General features: G+C 37.9%; 2 protein-coding genes and 1 pseudogene across 2 annotated transcripts; 2 read left to right on the forward strand and 1 right to left on the reverse strand.

The window, feature by feature from the left end:
* The first annotated feature begins 691 nt into the window (after positions 1-691).
* Positions 692-4,060, forward strand: LOC116311753 (lymphocyte antigen 6B-like). The gene is made up of 5 exons (XM_031728962.2): positions 692-816; positions 1,092-1,208; positions 2,575-2,721; positions 3,042-3,152; positions 3,241-4,060. Exons 1-5 carry the CDS (start codon positions 771-773, stop codon positions 3,441-3,443), a joined length of 624 nt encoding a protein of 207 aa, XP_031584822.2. The 5' UTR covers positions 692-770; the 3' UTR covers positions 3,444-4,060.
* A 6,870-nt stretch (positions 4,061-10,930) lies between these two features.
* On the forward strand, positions 10,931-14,418 carry LOC120442587. Its single transcript, XM_039619296.1, has 3 exons — positions 10,931-11,078; positions 11,753-12,126; positions 13,517-14,418. The coding sequence occupies exons 1-3, from the start codon at positions 10,997-10,999 to the stop codon at positions 14,267-14,269; spliced, it is 1,209 nt and encodes a 402-aa protein (XP_039475230.1). The 5' UTR covers positions 10,931-10,996; the 3' UTR covers positions 14,270-14,418.
* Positions 14,419-15,261: 843 nt separating this feature from the next.
* Positions 15,262-16,389, reverse strand: LOC120442633 (annotated as a pseudogene).
* Between the last annotated feature and the right edge of the window lie 2,835 nt (positions 16,390-19,224).

Consider the following 19,224-nt stretch of genomic DNA (forward strand, 5'->3'; position numbering starts at 1 on the left):
TGTAGGTCTATTAGGTTATGTTGTGGCGATCCTCGAGTTGGGGGATTTGTGTTCATACTGGAGTGCAAAATTAAAACCAGGAAGATGGACAAGAAAAGTTCAAAGCCATCAGGTGCTCAGTTTAGAAAAAATAGGCGCCAGAGGGAGTGTTCGCCCGGGGCGCCAAACAGGCTAGGACCGCCACTGATGAAGACAGAAAACTAAACAGCAGTGACGTTTGTAGGGTTACTGAAGTTGGACTAGCTGGTATATAATGATGTGCTACGTGACCGCTAGCGACACAGCTATGTTAGCATAACATAAACAAGCTAACTTTTTTTCCAGTCGATAAAAGTTAACGTGAGTGTTCTCGGTGGTCAGGAACAAATGCAATCGCATGGCAGGATGCTGTAAAAGGACTAAACTTCAGCCAGGAGAACAAGTGAGATAATCCATCCACAATACGAGGTTAGTCATTCATATACTGCTGCATGGGCTGTGCTGTAGTTACATCGTAAGGTTTTAAAAACTGAGCTTAAATAAATGATTAGCAGTAATAAAAGCCGAGGGAGGTCAACAGTGATCACTGACTGTTTTAGGAGCTTTTTGAGATTAAATAGAAGAAAATACAAAACATTAAACATGTTAACAACACAAAAGCCATATTAAACGCAGACTACTTTAGGCCCGGAAGTAGGATTCGTCACGTCATCACTGAACAACCGGATAAGAACTACTTATAACCTGAACAGAAACTAAACAAAACATAACTTATATCTGACCGTTACACAATGCAGATCCTTGTGCTGATCCTTGGCATTGTGCTGCTCCCTAAAGGCAAGTTTTTGTTCAGTTATCTGTTCTTTAACATTTTTAAGAAAGTAAGTTCTGTAATATTCAGTGAAATGTTTTCTTATTCAATGCTTTGTGTTATTACAACCCATGAGAAATGTGTTTGCTTCCTTCAAAAGATTGTAATATTTATTGTACTGTTAGCCCTCTTTGTTCTAAATTGTTTATTTTAGTGAATGTTTTAGAATTTGTCCATGCAGTTGAGGCAAGAAGAGTTAATTTAACTTGTCTTTATTTTTGAATATTCTGTGTTTTATCAGTCTGTGCATTGAAATGTTACGAATGCATACCGGGACCCTCTGGAAGCTGCAATGAGAGAACAAAAGAATGCCCTCCCAATACTCGGTGTGCTTCAGACACAATGACTTCATATACAGGTATGATATTTTAGAATTTGTATTTTATTCTGTTTTTTCTTCTACTTGCTTCTCAAGATGGCGGCGCACACTGTTGCAGCGGCTTACGGCTCTCCATCTCAGTACTCCTTTCTTTTGTTTAGTTTGTATGTCCTTCTTATTTTTTTCTGCACTATCGGCTCTGCTTTCAAAGTTTGCTACACCCGCCAGAGCCTCATAGACATCGGTGACCAGCATCAAACATCTGTTTCACTGGACTTTCTTCGCACGCACAACATCCCAGATCACATAGCGAGACCACCGGGCTCCCCATGGATTGTTATCGGGACTAGGCGGCGGCGCAGAGGGAGGGAGAGGAAGCAAAAGCGGGGTCGTAGGTCCGGTGTTCCAGATCAACTGGCGTTTAGATTAACTGGCGTTGGTCGAACAGATGTGTGGCAGTCTTGCGTTTCAGGAGCTGCTACCAACAAACCAGCAAAAAAACGCCAAATGTGTCATCTGTGACACTTGTGAGGTTATCTCAAACACACTCCGTCAGTCTTGATGCCGTTGAACAACAAAATGTTTAAAAATGTCGCGAGTTTACCTGGTGATATCCTCATGCGCGACGCGATCGCGAAAACAGCAAACAATTAACCCCACGCCGGTGCTATTAACAGGACAGCAAGAGTAAACGATCGGGAGACTCTTGCCGTCGTTATCGTTCCCCTCGCACGTTTTATTTCTCGGGTTTCAGCGTTTTTGCTTCACAACTAAAGCGTGCAGTTTACTTTGTGTGCACTAACATGGACTCGAGTCAACCAGCGCCACCTCTGGCCAAGTGCCACAGCCTACAGCCAGATCAACTTGTGACACACATCTGCAGCACGTTTGAATTCGTTTCATGCACAATACATTTGTACCTTTCAATTGTGTCTGTTTGTGCGTCATGCAAATAAACCTTTGAAAAGAATGAAATGATATCATATATTTATTGTGGCCTACATTTGTACAAAATTCTAAATTGTATACACAAAGTCATAGAAATCACCACTCCAATTGGTCATCATGATTTTAATATTCTCTTTTTCCATAACAATGAAATACGTTATGGATTATATTGGCTGGATATTTCCAGCCAATATAGGCAATCCATCAACATGGCTGGAGAGTTGGTAGTTATATACAGTCTGTATAAGTGTGGTTTTATATATCTATATATCTTTTTCCCTATGTTAATACTGCCCATATGTATATAGCGCTGCAGAACTGTACCCCCCCTCCCAGCATGTTTGCACTGAGTAGGAGATGCTCTGTATCTCATTGTACAACTGTATAGTGACAATAAAGGCATTCTATTCTATTCTATTAAGTGGTTTCGTTTTCAATGGTTTCTCTTTGGTTTCAGGTAGTTACAAACTTGCTGATTCTAAAATGAAAACGTGTGCCGCAGCTGAACAGTGCACTGGGGGCTCAGTCAACTTTGGAGGTGCCAGAATTGTAATTACCAGCAAGTGTTGCACCTCTGATCTTTGCAACTCTCAAGATGCCCCTGGTAATTTGTATCATGCTTGTTATTTTAAAATAGTGGTTACTGTTGTTGATGAATAAATCAGTTTTTATTGATTATGTGGACAAAGTAGCTCAGCATGAGACAAAATGTCTTTTTTCTCAATCACCATGTTGACTTGAGGAGCTGAGGGCAAAATAATTCATCTGTGAAAAGTTTGTGATTTAGCTTCTCATTATCAGAGTAAAAACAGTAACGTGTTTCAGTATTTCAAAATAATGACATTAAATTCAGTTAGTATTAATAACAAATCTATGTTTTGTTTTGTGTTTTGAATATATGATGCTTCTTGGCATTTGGCTAAGATGGGAGCATCTCCTCTCCAAATGGAAAAAAGTGCTTCCTATGTGATGAAATCGATTGTACCAGAACTCTAACCTGCAATGGAAATGAGGACTACTGCATCTCCACATCAGGTAATAGGCCTACAGCATTCAGTGTCTGCATGTTTGGTCTTTTCTGCTCAGAGAAACATTCAAAGATTCGCTCCTTTCATTTCCTCAGTGAATGTAGCAGGGCAAAACATAACTGCAAAGGGCTGTGCCTCCAAGCTTATTTGCTCAAACATGCAACCTGCACAGATGAAAGAATTTATCAGCGGAGAAATCAGGTGTTGCCAGGGTGACCTCTGCAACAGCGCCACCAGTACAACTGCCAGCCTTCTGCTCTTTGTGACACTTCTGATCTCTTTGGTCTTGTTCTCTTAGCTGATGAAAAAAACAACATCAGAGCCCAGTTTTTCTTCTCACCTTCACAATGCTTCCAATTGTTTCTTCAGAGCTCAGTAAAAATAGAAAGTTCCATGAAAATTAAAAATATTCCATTTTTATCTTCTCTATTTAAAATGTTTTTGGTTACAGGTAATCTATAAATTTACTTTTAGTTTGTATTTGTTTGTTTATTGTTTTGTGTTGTAGCCAAGCACCTTTTTATATGTAGAGGGGAAAAAGAATTTGATTTTGTCCTGTTTGGATTTCTGTTTTCTCTAAAAATTCTAAAACATTTTGAACTGATACTTGAAAGCTAAAGACGGAAAAAAGAACCTGTAAAATAAGTTTATGCATGAAAATATTGTGGAAAAAGAACGTACAAAGTGTGTATACTCATTATTGTTACTTAGAATCTCCCAGCAGCTAGCTGCCTTCCATGACTGACACACAGATGTTCAGTCTGTATTCTTTTGAGTGTGACAGCTTCAGTCTTCTTTCAGATCTTGGCAAAGTGGTGACACATCAGAATAACTCACATACATTAAAAATCAATTCAAACTTGTACACTTAATTCTTTTTCTTTTAAGTCATTAAAGATATATGTTTTACAATCATTCCACTCTGGCCCTCGTCCTTGGTTTGTGCTGGGATGAAACAGTTCTTATGTTAATGGGTAAATAATGTTGTGTTCGGCTTCAAACATGCCTTCTTCTCTGGCTGATGATTTCCTATGGAGAGAAATATGTCTCAAAAGGGTGCCAAATGCATATGATATGATCCACAAGTGTAAACTAAGATTTAAAAATTTGTATGATTTGTGCAATTTGACCACAACTAAAGCTATTTTACAAATGTCTAGTGTATACCTGTGATTTTTTCCAAATAAAGTGGATGTTTCATTTCAATAAATTTTAGAAAGTGATTCAGCCATTAGAGACACTACACAGTAGACTATAATGGTTATTATATAATACTCACATAAGAGGGCAATAAACATGAATAATTTGGCAACAAAGAATAAAATCCAGTCGGCCTCTGAGCCCTCCTCTCCCCTCCTTATTTCATGATTTGGTCTGGTCCAGGTGCACACAGTCGATCCTGATGCTGAGGGCTTGAGATAAGACGGTAAGTAGGAGTACAAGTTGAGGTACTGATTAAACCTCTTTACTCAAATAAAAGTGAAAAAGTACAGGCACTATAATGTACTCAAAGTAAGAAATTAAAAAGTAGCTTTTTGGAGGACATTTCTATTCAATTCAGTTCAAGTCAACTAATTATATAGCTCCAAATCACAACAGCTGCCTTAAGGCGCCAGCTGTTCTTGTGCAAGAACCATGTAAAATCGTTTACATGGTTCAGTTACGAGAAAGCACAGGGTAATAGAATATCAGCTACAAAATAAAAGTGAAATGAAGCTAATATATCGACCCACCATATAAAATAAACTAAAGATGATATTAGAAGTGCAAAACAAACAATATTTAGACTTTTTTTTTTTTTTTTTTTTACACATTTCCTCAAGTTCCATTAAAAAATTAAAGTTCAATTTTAAATTTAAAGTTTTAGTTTGAAGTTTTCCTGGCTTAGCTTTCTTTCTTCTTACAGGTTTCACTATGCAGCTTGTATCTGGGAAAGCACGAAAGAGTCCTTGGCCTGTCTAAATACTGAACTGCTGTTGTGTACAATGTATAACAATATATGCTGCTGATAGGTTTGTAGCATAAACCTATTCGCTGGAACGTTCAAGACAATTCTACTACACAGCAAAGCAAGACACAAGTAGGCAAAGTTCTTTATGTTTCTCGTGCACGAGGGAGAGAACTGGACGAGCGCCGTTCCTTCGCTTGACCCCAGTTGCTCTCGTCTGCTCCCTCGTAACACTGCTCTTTTATTGAGGTTACATGAATATTAGGGGTGCAACGATACACAAATTTCACGGTTCGGTTCGATACTTTGGTGTCACGGTTCGATATTTTTTTGATACAAAAAAATGTTCATGCCTTTTTAATTTGTCATTTATTAAAATTATAAATATATATTTTAACTCAAAAGTACAGTTTTTAAATTTAATGTTGCTGAAACAACAAAATAATAAAAAAATAAATAAATCTATCAGATCGAGAAATCACTCATCTTTGGAAAAGAGAGTTTATTACAGAGAAATGGCTCTTTCCAAAATAAAAGCTATACTATACGCTTCTTCTGGGGTATATTCTCAGCAGCATATTAAACATATCAGGTCCCCATAAGGAGAATCATGTGCTAACGGCTGTCTAAATGACTCGGGTAAAATTTGTAGCATGCGTGCTTGTTGTTTTTGTCTGCTTCCACTTGTCTTTGCACTAGGACGAAGTCCGCGTAAATGTGCAGTCATATTCGTTGTGTTCCCACTAGTGCTGTCAGCGTTAATCTCGTTAAAATGACGTTAACGCCATAACGCGGCAAATCTCCATTAATGAGTTACAGCGGATCGCCCCGTGCGTGAAGCTGGACAGCGTCAACACGTTAACGAGCTAACTGCGCTAACGCACTAGTTCCCACATAGCGATGTTTGCTACCCTACAATTCGTCCTACACTGTAGTAAAATCAGCGACATTTGACCGTCCTGTTGCTCCCATTGAAATTTATATAGCCTATTTAAAACCTAAAACTTAAAATTGTCCGTAGCTAACTGACCGAATGCCCATTAACCTTATAACTCCTGTTGTGTGTGTGTGTGTGTGTGTGTGTTTTGGGGCCACCCTGTGGCGCACGCATGTCAGTGCACCCCAGGGTGGCTGTGGCTGCAATGTAGCTTGCCAGCACCAGTGTGTGAAGGTGTGTGTGAATGGGTGGATGACTCGATGTGTAAAGCGCTTTGGGGTCCTTAGGGACTAGTAAAGCGCTATACAAATACAGGCCATTTACCATTTTTTTTTGTACAGACAGACAGCCAGGTTCATAATGGATATAAGGAAGTTTTTTTTTTTTTTTTTTAAAAAGGAGCCACATTCAGGTAAAAGTGTAAAATCAAATGATCCGTCAATCAAGAATAATGTTGGATCAGTGTTTCAATATTTATATCTTTTATTAGATGTTCATGTGGTTTGGTTATTTTCCTTTTGGTTGAAAGTACACTGAGAGAGGACTTTTTTTATTAGTGATCTTAATAGTATTTTTTCATATTAATGTAATTTATCATCTAATTGAATACAATCTATTTGTGTATGATTGTCAGCCCAAAGAGGGACAGAGGAAAGAGGGGAGAGAAAGTACAAGGTCAGGAAGAACCAGGTAAGAAAACAGACAGGGAACAGTGACAGGCAAAACAGAAACTATTAAACTGACAAAGAGAAAAAACCTGATTTTACTCGTACAATCTGGAAGTTGTGTCCTCCTCCCTATATTAAAGCTGCTATACAGAATCTGCAAAACAAACTGGGTTGAAACATTTTTGACCCTCTTTAACAACATTCCAACATAACATTATCATTGATTGGGGAGATTAAAATTAATGATATATTTTTATGTGGTTCAGCCACAACTCTACTAAAACCTCAGCCAGTAATAGGTAGGCCAACTTTTGGACTGTCCAGTTGTCTGTATGACTGCCACAGTACGTACATCACATTTGCGCACTATCAGAAAGTGCCAAACGGTGCGCTGGTGGAGTGAGGAGCTGTAAAGAGAAGCAGATGCTCTGTTTCTAAAAATGTTTTAAGCTTGTTTCAAAGATTCTGTACTGCAGCTTTAAATGTTTTCCAAAAGCACACATACACTTATCAGTGTTTCTCAAACTTTTTACAGTGTGTACCACCTGATAAAAATGTCAAGCTCTCCCAAGTACCACTATGAAAGCATGAAACCCATAAATCTTACAACACAAAATTAGTATTATTAAATTAGTAAAATTAGTGTCTGCAGTAAAGATTTTTATTTGTAAGAATTTATTCTGTTTTGGGAGTGTTTTTTATGTATCTGTATTATATTATACATACACATTAAAAATGAATCTCTGTCCAAAAAATGCACTCAGTTTACTTTTTACTATGAGCATCATTCATTATTCTCCCCCAGTAATTAAGGTTAGGATATGTATTTTTTTTATTCCAATCCATTCTTCTTTTGCAGCATTTAAATAACCTTTATCAGATTTGATGGTTTTGTTACAGACTTTTCAAAAAAGTGTTTTGCTTTTCTTTCACAAATGTGGGGATTGAATTGTGTTAAAATGTACAAAACAGTGATGTCATGTTTTGAGACGAGGACCCAGGCACAGAGAGACTTGATGAATTTAAGAATCATATGATTTATCTTGCCTGGCTGGGCAGCTCTCTGGGTGCTCAGCACCCCCAAAGCTCTAATCCTAGAATCGCCCCTGTGTAGACTCATTTATCATTTTATTTCTTAGCTACTAGGGGTGGGGGAAAAAATCGATACTGTGTAGTATCGTGATATTTTGTTTGCTAATAATGTATCGATACAGGGACAGAAGAAATCAATATTTTGTTACAAAACAAGTTTTTGTGGACTGGAACATGCTCTGACTTCAGAGCATGTTGATCAGTTCCTTTTTCTGAGCAAGAATCCTGACATTCCTTCACTGTCCAAATGTGTTTAACTTTTTTTATGGCAGCAATAAACATGACAGTTTACTCATTTTAATTTAAGACATGTTTTATTTTAATTAAGTTTAAAACTTTTTTTTATTTAATGTAAAATTATATTTTGTTTTAATTTACTTTCAAATTCTTCAGTTGCTGAAGGGGTACTGTCACGGTTCTGGGTCGGTTCGACCCAGCATTTTGAGTTTATTATGTTTTGGTTTATCTCTTGAATGATTGTTGTGTTTTTCGGGTGTTATTATTATTATTATTATTATTATTATTATTATTAGAATTATGTGTCTGTTTATTCATGTTTAAGGATTTGTTGCCTATTGTTTGAGTTGCGTATTATTAGAGTTCCATGTTTCTGTTTACTCGTGGTTAAGGATTTGTGTTCTCATGTTTTGTGTGGGTTTAGTTCCATGTGTCATTTTCTGTCTCTCAGTGTCGAGTCTGCGTCTTTGGGTAGTGATTTCTTGCTTCCTGTTTTATTGTGAAGGTCTGCGTCTCATGTGAGTGTGTTCAGTTTTACCTCTTGTCTCGTCTTGTTGATTACTCCCAGCTGTGTCCCCCACCTGTGTGTAATCTCCCTGTGTTTCTCTGTGTGTATTTAAGTCGCGTCTTCTGTCATTGTAGTTGCTGGTCTGTCTGTGTATCCACCCTGCTTCATCTGTGTGTCTCCCTGCTGTCCGTCGTCTTTTACCCTCTGCTCATCCTCCTTCATGTTCAGGTCCTGGTTTGTGTCCAGTAGTTTAGTTGTTCTCAGTTTAGATAGTTTTCAGTCCCGTTTGCTGTTTCTCCATTTGCATTTTGTGTTCAATAAACCACCTCACCTTCACGAGTGCCTGCGACTGGATCCTCCTTTAATATTTCCACACGGCTCACTCTACTCGCCGTGACAGCTGCATAGTTTTCACAAATTGCATAGTTCAGAATAGCTATAATTGTACCAGATGGTTGCATTCAGTTAAGTTGGACTAGACTGTAATACAAACCGTTCAGTTTGTCAACAATAAAACTGACTGAAATGAGAGAAAGACTGAGTGTGAGACTTTGTTATTAGATAAAATGAATATTGATAAAGTTTACCTTTATGTACAGAATCTGAATATCGCAAAATATTTTTAAAAAATTGCAATAATATTGTATCATGTGTTAAGTATTGTGATAATATCGTATCGTGGGATGTATGGTGATTCCCACCTCTATTAGCTACATAATAACATCTATGCTCATTCATAGGTTTGATGCCTTCATTAAGAATCTACGATGTAAATAGTCATGAAAATAAAGAAAAAACATTAACTGAGTCTATGTAGATAACTGAGCCTGTCGAAGTTTGACGCCGTGTAGATTAGAGAAAATCTAAAATAAATTCAACCTTGTGCACCTAGTTCTTGTTCTTATAAGTCATTAAAGATATGTCATCATTCCACCTTGGCCCGCATCCTCATCTGGGATTGAACAGGTCTTGTGTGAATGGGTGAATAATCTAAGTTGTATAAAATGCTTTGACTGCTCAGATGCTCAAGCACTGCAGGCCATTTACCTTTCCCCAACTCAGTTGAAGAGAAGCTTCAAAGTAGCAGACCCTAACAGTGACATCTAGTGGTCATTTGCAATTATACTAGCCACATAAATCCAACTCCAGCACAAATACAATAAATTCAGTATTAAGCAGCTGTGCACATGAAAATGTTACATCACTGAAATGAATTGTCATTTTCCCAATAACATGTTTAAATGTGCTGTCCCGTTACTACTTATAATTAGTTTAAACATAATTTATATTGAAACAACAGGTGAATGATTTCTTTTCATATTCATGCTTGTGTCCAAGCGGCAGGCTGCAGACGTGGCCTTGCTTGGTTTTAGTATGGGGGGTCTAGCCAGGACCCTTACTGGATATCACCTCCAGGTGGGAATCGAACGTACAACTCCCGCTCCCAACACAGATCTGCTAAAAGCATGCAAGAATTTGTAGAACAGCTGCTCTAAGGAAAGGCCATGAAAAGAGTTGTTCTGTTGTCATCGATGTACCATGCTTCTTATTACAGCAAAACTACTTCAGAATTTCTATGGACGCAACAGATATCTTAAATTAGCACATTATTTTTGCATGGTATGAGTATGCAGAATTCTATTTTGCAATCTTGTTCTTGTTAACTCTTACAGTAAGCTATTTTGTTCTTGTGTTTGATCAGTGTTAAATTTTGAAACACGCCTGAGAAAATTCTATGTTTTTAAAGAACCAATAACACATAAAATGATAAAGTAATTAAAGTAAAATATGCACCATGCAGCTTATTGACCCTCTGCTAATGTTTTTCTCATATTGTTTCTTTCAAGACGAGATTCCACATCAGAGTTTAACCAACCAAAACATTTCCCTGCCACTGAGAGCTCACTTATAAAATGGATTGTTTAGATATCCCTGTACCTCTTAAAGTAAGTAATTGACAATATGACCCTGACAATATGCAGCAGTGTTGGCACACTATAATTTTTCTTTTCAAGACTGTTTGATATTTAAACATATTTAAACAGCTCCCTCTACTTGTTAAGATGGATAATACTACTGGTTAATTCATTTTACATTTACTTGATTATTAAAGTTGATTCAGTATTTCAACTTTTATTAACTTTAACTTTTATTATTTAGCAGAAGTATATGCAGGGCCGGCCCGTGGCATAGGCCGTATAGGCAAATGCTAAGGGCGCCGTCCATCAGGGGGCGCCACGCCAGTGCCACAAATGTTGAAGAAAAAAAAAAAAAAAAAGTTGGTACTATTATTTCTAAATACAAAAAATAATCCCACGTTAATTAAAATGCAAAGTAAAGGTTATTTAATAGAAATATTATTTGTTACAACATTACGCCCCCCCTCCCTGCACGGTGCGCCCCCTCCCTTCCCGTATCATGGTTCCTTTTGGACGTCACCACATCAAAAAATCAACACAAGATGTCAAAACGGCCAAAACTGTCAGGTGCCCAGGGAAGAAAAAAGAGAAAAGAAGAGGAGGAGAAACGAGAAAAAGACAGAGGTAGGTAACGTTAGCCTACATGAAATTATTTGTCTGAATGTGATAGTAACCCAAATTTTTAGCATTAAGCTAATGTTACATGATTCGCTAATTGCTAATCAATAAATAGCTAGTTAACTGTTTTAACGTCAGTTAATATTGTGGAGGGGGCTAAATTGTTATGGAAAATAATAATGTAACGTTACGTAATTACAGTACTCCCACCTTTCCCACCATTCCTCATTTGTATTCATCTTTTAAGCAGGTGTTTTTTGTTTACATTGTTATTGCCTTCTGGTTAGCTAACGTTTACCCTGCAGGTAATAATCACTTTTCCACCCCTGTATATATTATAGTTGTAAGCCTAGTTGTTAAAGTGCACATCATTAATGTTAATTAAGCAATATCACATGAGAGGCAATGCTGTTTTTTAATATGAGCACTGCTGTGATTCGGTCAAAGATAACCATAACATAATAATGATATTATACTGTTACTTTGCATTCTGCTATTCAGCATTTCACTGTAATGATGACAATAAATTGAATCTAATCTAATTTGCATATCAGTTAACATCATACATATATCTCTTTGGTTTTTCATTTATATTATATCATTTCATTTTATTCCTGGAATCATATATGTTTTATTATTAGACTTTAATACTCAGTGGTGTCACATACTCCTCTCTTCAGATGCACTGTTGAAGTTTCTAAATCCCACCCCTGGGCCATCTACCACATCTACCGCTGCTGCCTCCACTTCAGCAGCACAACCCACCAGTGATGCAGCATCAGCAGCACAACCCAGCCATGATGCAGCAGCATCAAGCGGTCTTCCTGTTGCCTCCACCTCAGCAGCACAACCCAGCAGTGATGCAGCAGCATCAAGCGGTCTTCCTGTTGCCTCCACCTCAGCAGCACAACCCACCAGTTTTGCAGCAGCATCAAGCGGTGTTCCTGTTGCCTCCACCTCAGCAGCACAACCCAGCAGTGATGCAGCAGCATCAAGCGGTCCTCCTGCTGCACCAATAGACCCTGCTGACTGGCCTTCTGCTTTAACTGAAAAGGTACGAACAGAGTTAGTTCACAGAGGTCCATTTGTAATTGATAGTGACTTCACATTCCCGAAACAGAAAGACGGACGAAGGTGTCAGCATGATTATTTTAACAGACTCTTAATCAATGGGGAAAAGGTGAGAAGAACCTGGCTTATGTATTCGAAAAAGAGGATAGCTTGCACTGCTTCTGCTGCAAAATGTTTTCCAAGAGAGATTACAAACTGAGTAGGGAAGGTCTGAAGGACTGGAAAATGCAAGCCACTTGCTCAAGGTCCATGAGGATAGCCAGGAGCATAATGCTCACATGGCAACATGGAAGGACTTGGAGGTCCGCTTTTGCGAAAGGACTCACAATAGATAAACAAGAGATGGCACTTGCTGAGGCTGAGAGAAAAGGTGGCGTGAAGTTCTACATCGTTTGGTGGCAATAATTCAGTCCTTAGCTGAAAGAAACATGGCTTTCAGGGGTCCACAGACACATTAAATAAACCAGACAATGGCAATTTTCTGAAAGAAGTGGAGCTTATGGCCAAATTTGATCCAGTGATGAAGCAGCATGTCAGTAGAGTAGAAAGTGGAGCTGGCAGTCACATACATTATCTGGGAAAAACAATCCAAAATGAACTGATTGACACCATCAGTTCAAGAATAATAAAACACATTGTGGAAGATATCAAAACATCAAAGTATTTCTCCATCATTTTAGATTGCACACCTGATCTGAGTCATAAGGAACAGCTCTCTGTCATAGTCAGGATAGTGTCACAAGAAGACATACCACAAGTTAAAGAGCATTTCCTGGGCTTTCTTGTTGCAGAGGAATCAACAGGAGATCATTTGTCAACTCTCATCCTAAAATGGATAGAGGAGCTTAACATTCCTTTTGAAGACTGCAGAGGACAGTCCTATGACAATGGGGCCAACATGAAGGGAAAAAACAAAGGTGTTCAGGCAAGGTTGCTTCAGCTAAACTCAAGAGCTTTTTTGGTCCCATGTGGTGCCCACACTTTAAATCTGGTAGTAGCTGATGCTGCAAAAAGCTCACCAGATGCCCTTGGCTACTTTGGGCATTTAGCAAAATTATTCAAGCTCTTCTCAGCCTCCACCCATAGGTGGGTGTTCTCCTGAAACATGTGAAACCACCTTGAAATCATGGGCTGAGACCAGATGGGAAAGCAGGATAAAAAGCATTGAGGCAGTCAGATATCAGGCTCGGCAAGTCAGAGAGGCTCTTCTGGAGGTGAGGGAAACAGCTACAGACCCTGTGGTCAGAGTTGAAGCCCAGTCTTTGGCTGAGGAGATTGGATCCTATCGTTTTTGCATTTGTACAGCCATCTGGTATGACATTCTCAGCAAGATCCAGTATGTGAGTAAACTCATGCAGTCGCCCCTCATGCAGCTAGATGTGGCTGTCGACTTGCTGAAGAAAACCAAAGATTCCCTCACCAGCTACAGAAACACTGGATTTTCTGATGCACAGACAACAGCAAAGGAGATGTGTGAAGAAATGAATGTGGAGGCTGAACTCAAACAAAAGCGATTGAGAACCACCAAAAGGCACTTCGGTTATGAGTCTCCAGATCAGCCCATACAAGATGCACTTAAAAAAATGGAAACCACATTTTTTAATGTGGTAGTGGATACAGCCATCTCTTCACTTGATGAGAGATTTCAGAACCGTAGAGAGGTGAATGATAAGTTTGGAGTACTCCTCAATTTCCACAACTTACAAAAAGAAGAGCTGCTACAGCAGTGCCAAACACTGAGTACTACTCTGACCCATGACAGCCAGCCGGACATTAATGGCACAGAACTTGCAACGGAAATGCAGAATTTCCCACCATTGCCATCAAAGAACATGACAAACATGGAACTCTTGACCTTCCTGCATGAGAAGAAGCTGGCAGAAATTTACCCCAACATGTGGGTTGCTCTGAGAATCTTTGCCACTCTTCCTGTTACAGTGGCTGCTCCTGAAAGAAGCTTCTCGAAACTCAAACTCATTAAAACCTACCTGAGATCTACTATGATGCAAGAACGTCTCAGTGGACTTTCCATCATAAGCATAAATCATGTGGTCTCAAATCAGTTGTCATATGATGATGTTGTAGATGACTTTGCTGCAAGAAAGACTAGGAGAGTAAGGCTGTAGCAGGTGATGTGAGGTTGATGAGGGGGTGGTGTACAGTAATTTGTAAGTCATTCTAGTTAATGCAGTATTAAAAAGCACAACTAGAGAACTCTGTAGGATCCCCTTTTTGTAATATAGTTGTTAAAGTCATACTGGTTTATTTAATATCTTGTTTTCTGCAGTGCCTTATTTATATTGTATTTTTAATTTATTTTATCCAACTTGTTGACACGTTTTATTGTGTTTATGTATGTAAAATTTATTGTATTTCATATATTCATTTTTTGTATTAATTTATTTATTCATATATTTCTTTATCTTGTTAATTATTCTGATTGTGAATTTGCTTTCTTTAAGTAAAAAAAAAAAGGTCAAAGACAAAGCTATTCGGTTTCTTGTGAGTACATACACTACACTGCCGATGTAGGGGGGCGCCACCTAAAATCTTGCCTAGGGCGCCAGATTGCTTAGGGCCGGGCCTGAGTATATGTACTTTTTAAGTACAGAATGTCTGTACTTTGGCCGATCCGATTATACCACTGTTGTCATATATAACAAGAAATATCACAGACTTCATTGTTAAACAAATAAATGAATGTTAAAGAAATAAATACATTTCATGAACATTACAGGCTGATTTATTTAATGAAAATGAAAATTAGTTACACTTGGAACATTTAACTTGCTAACTTAAATCATATCTTAAGCTGTGGAAACTGTCATGTATCCAAATGTAAACCACATGTTACTGGTTGTGTAACACAGCCTCAATCAGAAAGAAATGTAATCCTGATTTTGAAAACAATGATTGATTCTTTTCTCAAGAAAGTGGCATTGTATAACTGCTTTTAGTTCTATAAAAAAGCAACCTGAATTCACTGCTCTGATTCGAACACATACACCAGTCATGTATCAGATTAATGCTATGGCTAGTAAAAAAGCCCCAAAGCATTTTGAGATATTTTTGAAACATTTAGAATCATTTTTAAGATGTCACAATTGTCTGCCATTTACAATTTAATTATTTGGTTTCTTATACCTCAGTATTCAAATCTGAGCTATTTTTGCTTTGACTGGTGACCACTGACCCTGTGTAAGTGCGAAAAGCGTGTCTCCTCTTCCTGGAAGACAGTCTCCAAAACATTTCGGATAGATTTGCGGACTTTGTCCTTAAAATCATGGCCCATGAACACATACAGCAGTGGATTGAAGCAGCTGTTGAGAAAGGCCAGACTGGTGGCCAGAGGCATCCCGACATGTGTGACAAGGTCTAATGTTTTGTTGTGAGTAGCAGACGTGAATTTCACTAGTTCAATTACGCCAATTATGTAAAAGGGAGCCCAACACAGGAAAAAAGTGACAATAACAGCAGTGACAATTTTAAACGTGCGTGTTGATTGGCTGGCCATGGTGCGGTTTCTCCTCAGATGATGGATGATGACAGCATAACAGGAGACAATGACAGTGAAGGGAACTGCAAATCCCAGGAAGAGACGAGTGATAGTCATGGCCTGTTGACGAAATTGTCGTAACTGAATCACAGATGGTGCTGTATAGTTATCAGAAAGAGCATAGTTGTTGAAACAGAGGATTCGGTTTTCAGACCTTTTCGCAGTGTCCCTGAAGATGAAGTATGGAGCACTGAGAATCAAAGCCACCACCCAAACACACAGACTCACATAGGATGCTCTGCGCACATTTCGGTGGTTCTGAGCCCAGACGGGCCACACCACAGACACACATCTGTCCACACTGATCACCACCAGAATGTAGACACTGGCAAACATGTTCAGAAAGCTGATGGTGCTGTTCAGCTTGCACATGAAGTTGCCAAAAGGCCAGTGGAAACCTGAAGCTAGGTAAGTCACACTGAGGGGCAGAAATGCAGTGAAGAGGAAGTCAGCCACAGCAAGATTGAGGTACCAAACTGTGTTAACAGTTTTCTTCATTTTGAACCCGGTCACCCAGATAACCACTCCATTCCCGAGCACACCGAGGACAAAGGCCACGGAATAAAGGATTAGAGACACTGTGCTGAAAGACTGTTTCAGCCCATCATACTTGTCACCATACACAGAGTCATTTTTATCAGGTGCAGCCGTTGTATTAATTTGAACGAAAGAGTTGTTGGTCATCTCCATCACTGTGTTCAGATCTGCATAGAAAAAATACATGAATTTATGTAAAAGTCATTTTTGATATTGATAATAATTCTGTCTTCACATATTGCACAGAAATATAAATTAATTACTCTTAAATTAATGTTTAATTTATAGTTAGTTATGAATCTTAGACAATAAATGCTCAAAATGAACAGCAAATATAATGCATTTAGCAGTGAAGGTCATCACTTGTAGCTGAGAGCACTGTTTTCAGCTCAAATTAGATTATAATCCATCCATTCAGTGTTAATGGCTACTTCAGTTCATGATTGCACTACTGTGCCAGCAACATTCACAATGCGATATGAAAATTCTTAACTGGCTGCTGAGCATAATGTGTTCATGTACCAGTCACAGTTATCAGGAAACTGAAGAGTGTCCAAATCAGCAATGATGTTGCAACACTAAAAGAGTATGTCACTGTAATTTCCCAACAATTGAACGCAAACATAAAAGAAAAAATAGAATAGAATAGAAAAAATAAATATCTGATCAAGAACTTCAGAAAAACTTAAATTATTCTTAAAATTTGCAGTCCTAAAAAAAGTATAAATTTTTATTTGTTAGAACTGATTGCAACTGAATTAGAAGGAAAATGATGCAGACTTGTGGAATGCAAAGGAACAACAAATGCTATATTGAGAAGCGTCACAGAAAGAGCAATTAAACTTCAAAAATATCTGTACTCATGTTTTATTGATGACATGAAAGCCTTCAGCACTATCAGTCATAAAAATCTAATAGTTATTATTAGTTCTGAACAATGGCAAAAAAGACCTTTTATGAAGAAAGTATGAAAGTAATGCTGTCTCTAAAATTCAGTGGTTTAATTTAATTTTAAGAAATTAGCCTATTTGATTATTTAACAGTACACTTCCAGTGAATAAATATCCCAGCAGTCAGAGTTTCTATGTTATGCAATAGTGTAAAAAATGAATTTCCTTCTTTTTAAATTTTTTTTTATATATGTATAAATATATATTCAATCCATCCATGCATGCATATAGATACTCAGAGAACTGAATTTGTTTGGGGGGGAATCTTGAAAATGTATTAATCATGAGTGACTTAGTAATTCAAAACTGGGAAAGTCTTAAGTGTCAGAGGTTTATCTATTCTTGCAAAGTAAATACATGACAATTCTACAATTGTACAACAGCAAACAAAGACTGCATACCTTTAGTAAAGCTCTCTTGTTGGTTGTTGAAGAATCTTCTGCAGATGAATGCCTCATCAAACTCTGACAGGTTATTATAACTGAGACTAATTTGCGGGCAGTATTTCAACAGTCATAACAAGGCACATCCACAGGAAGTTTGCAAAAGTTGGCAGACAAATGAAAGAGACAGAAAAAATGAGAGACAGCATTGTTGCATTGTCTTCAGTATGGCCTTAGTATCACTACCTTATTTTGCCATTTTGCTCCAGTTTTTTTCTTAACTCTGTAAGGCAGTGGTTCTCAAACTTTTCACAATGAGTACCACCTCATAAAATATATGGCTCTTAAAGTACCACCCTTATGACCGACATTAAAGTACAGCAGTACACCACATACAATTCACACGAGACAATTTTATTTCTTATATGAATGTTATTTATTTAAACTGTCATAAACAGGATGTGACAAGTGATAATAATAACAACAACTGTACTTCATTAAAACATTCACAGCAGGTGGCATATCCAGTCTTTAAGTGATGACTATGAACCCTGCTTCCGGGTCAAAACTACTCTGCATTTATTAAGGCTGTTGTGTTTTAACATGTTTTAATGCTTTGTATTTTGTTCTATTTAATCTGAACAAGCCCCTAAAAAAGATCAGTGATCACTGTCGGCCTCTCTCGGTTTTTATCATCATTATTCATTTTAAAGCTCAGTTTTTAAAACCTTCCGATGCAACTACAGCCCACATATCACAGTGTACGTGTGATATGTGGGCTGCATATCACCACTGCTCTAAGGCAGCTGTGCTATGAAACAATCTGAGGAAAACCAAGGTATCTCCACAGTTAGTGGCATATATTATAAAACAGTACAGATTGTAAAACATGAACCTTTCAGCTCATTGTACCTACATTCCCAATGTTTTTTTTTCTTTTTTTCCTTGTTTTTACTCAAGAGCATTCAGATTGAATTGGGTTACAGACGTGGGTTACAGAATAATTATTACCTATATAAAGTCACCACCTATGAAAAGTCTTTAAATGTTATCAAGCATAAAGCAAAGACTTAACCAGATCTCTGGGAAAGTACAACTGAATTGGGCAGAGAAACAACAAGGTGTTTAATGTATCCTCTGGTGTGGAAGTACAGAAAAGTATTCAAAGGAAGAGGTTGTTAGGTTGGCTCAGGTTTACTGATTTGGAGATAAAGTTAAGGAGGTGAGGCTGAGATGGTTTGAACACGTGCAGAGGAGGTGGAGGTGGATAATCACTGCGGAACCCCCAAAGGGAGCAGCCAAAAGATGAAAATCGAGCACTGAGCAATAGAAATCAGAATGTAAACTGTTTTTCCTGTCTATCAACATCCTGTTTTGCAGTCTTGTTAAACTCTACTTCTTACTCTAAAAGTCAACTGTTCACTTCTTGTATTTTTTTCATGTCATGGAATAATTCCATGACATTGCATGGAAGTGTAAAACTGCCTGTGGAAACACCTTATGTGTTGTGATCAGAATGTAAAATGTAGACAGTTAAGCTAAAAATATGTTATTAATCGAATTGTTATTCACAAAAACAACTAAAAACATTTTGTCAAGTATTAGTTAAAATTATATGGTAATATAAAATATATACCATAGCTGCTGAGTTTGTT

This window comes from Oreochromis aureus, linkage group 11, assembly GCF_013358895.1.
Source record: "Oreochromis aureus strain Israel breed Guangdong linkage group 11, ZZ_aureus, whole genome shotgun sequence".
In the NCBI taxonomy this organism is placed as follows: domain Eukaryota; kingdom Metazoa; phylum Chordata; class Actinopteri; order Cichliformes; family Cichlidae; genus Oreochromis; species Oreochromis aureus.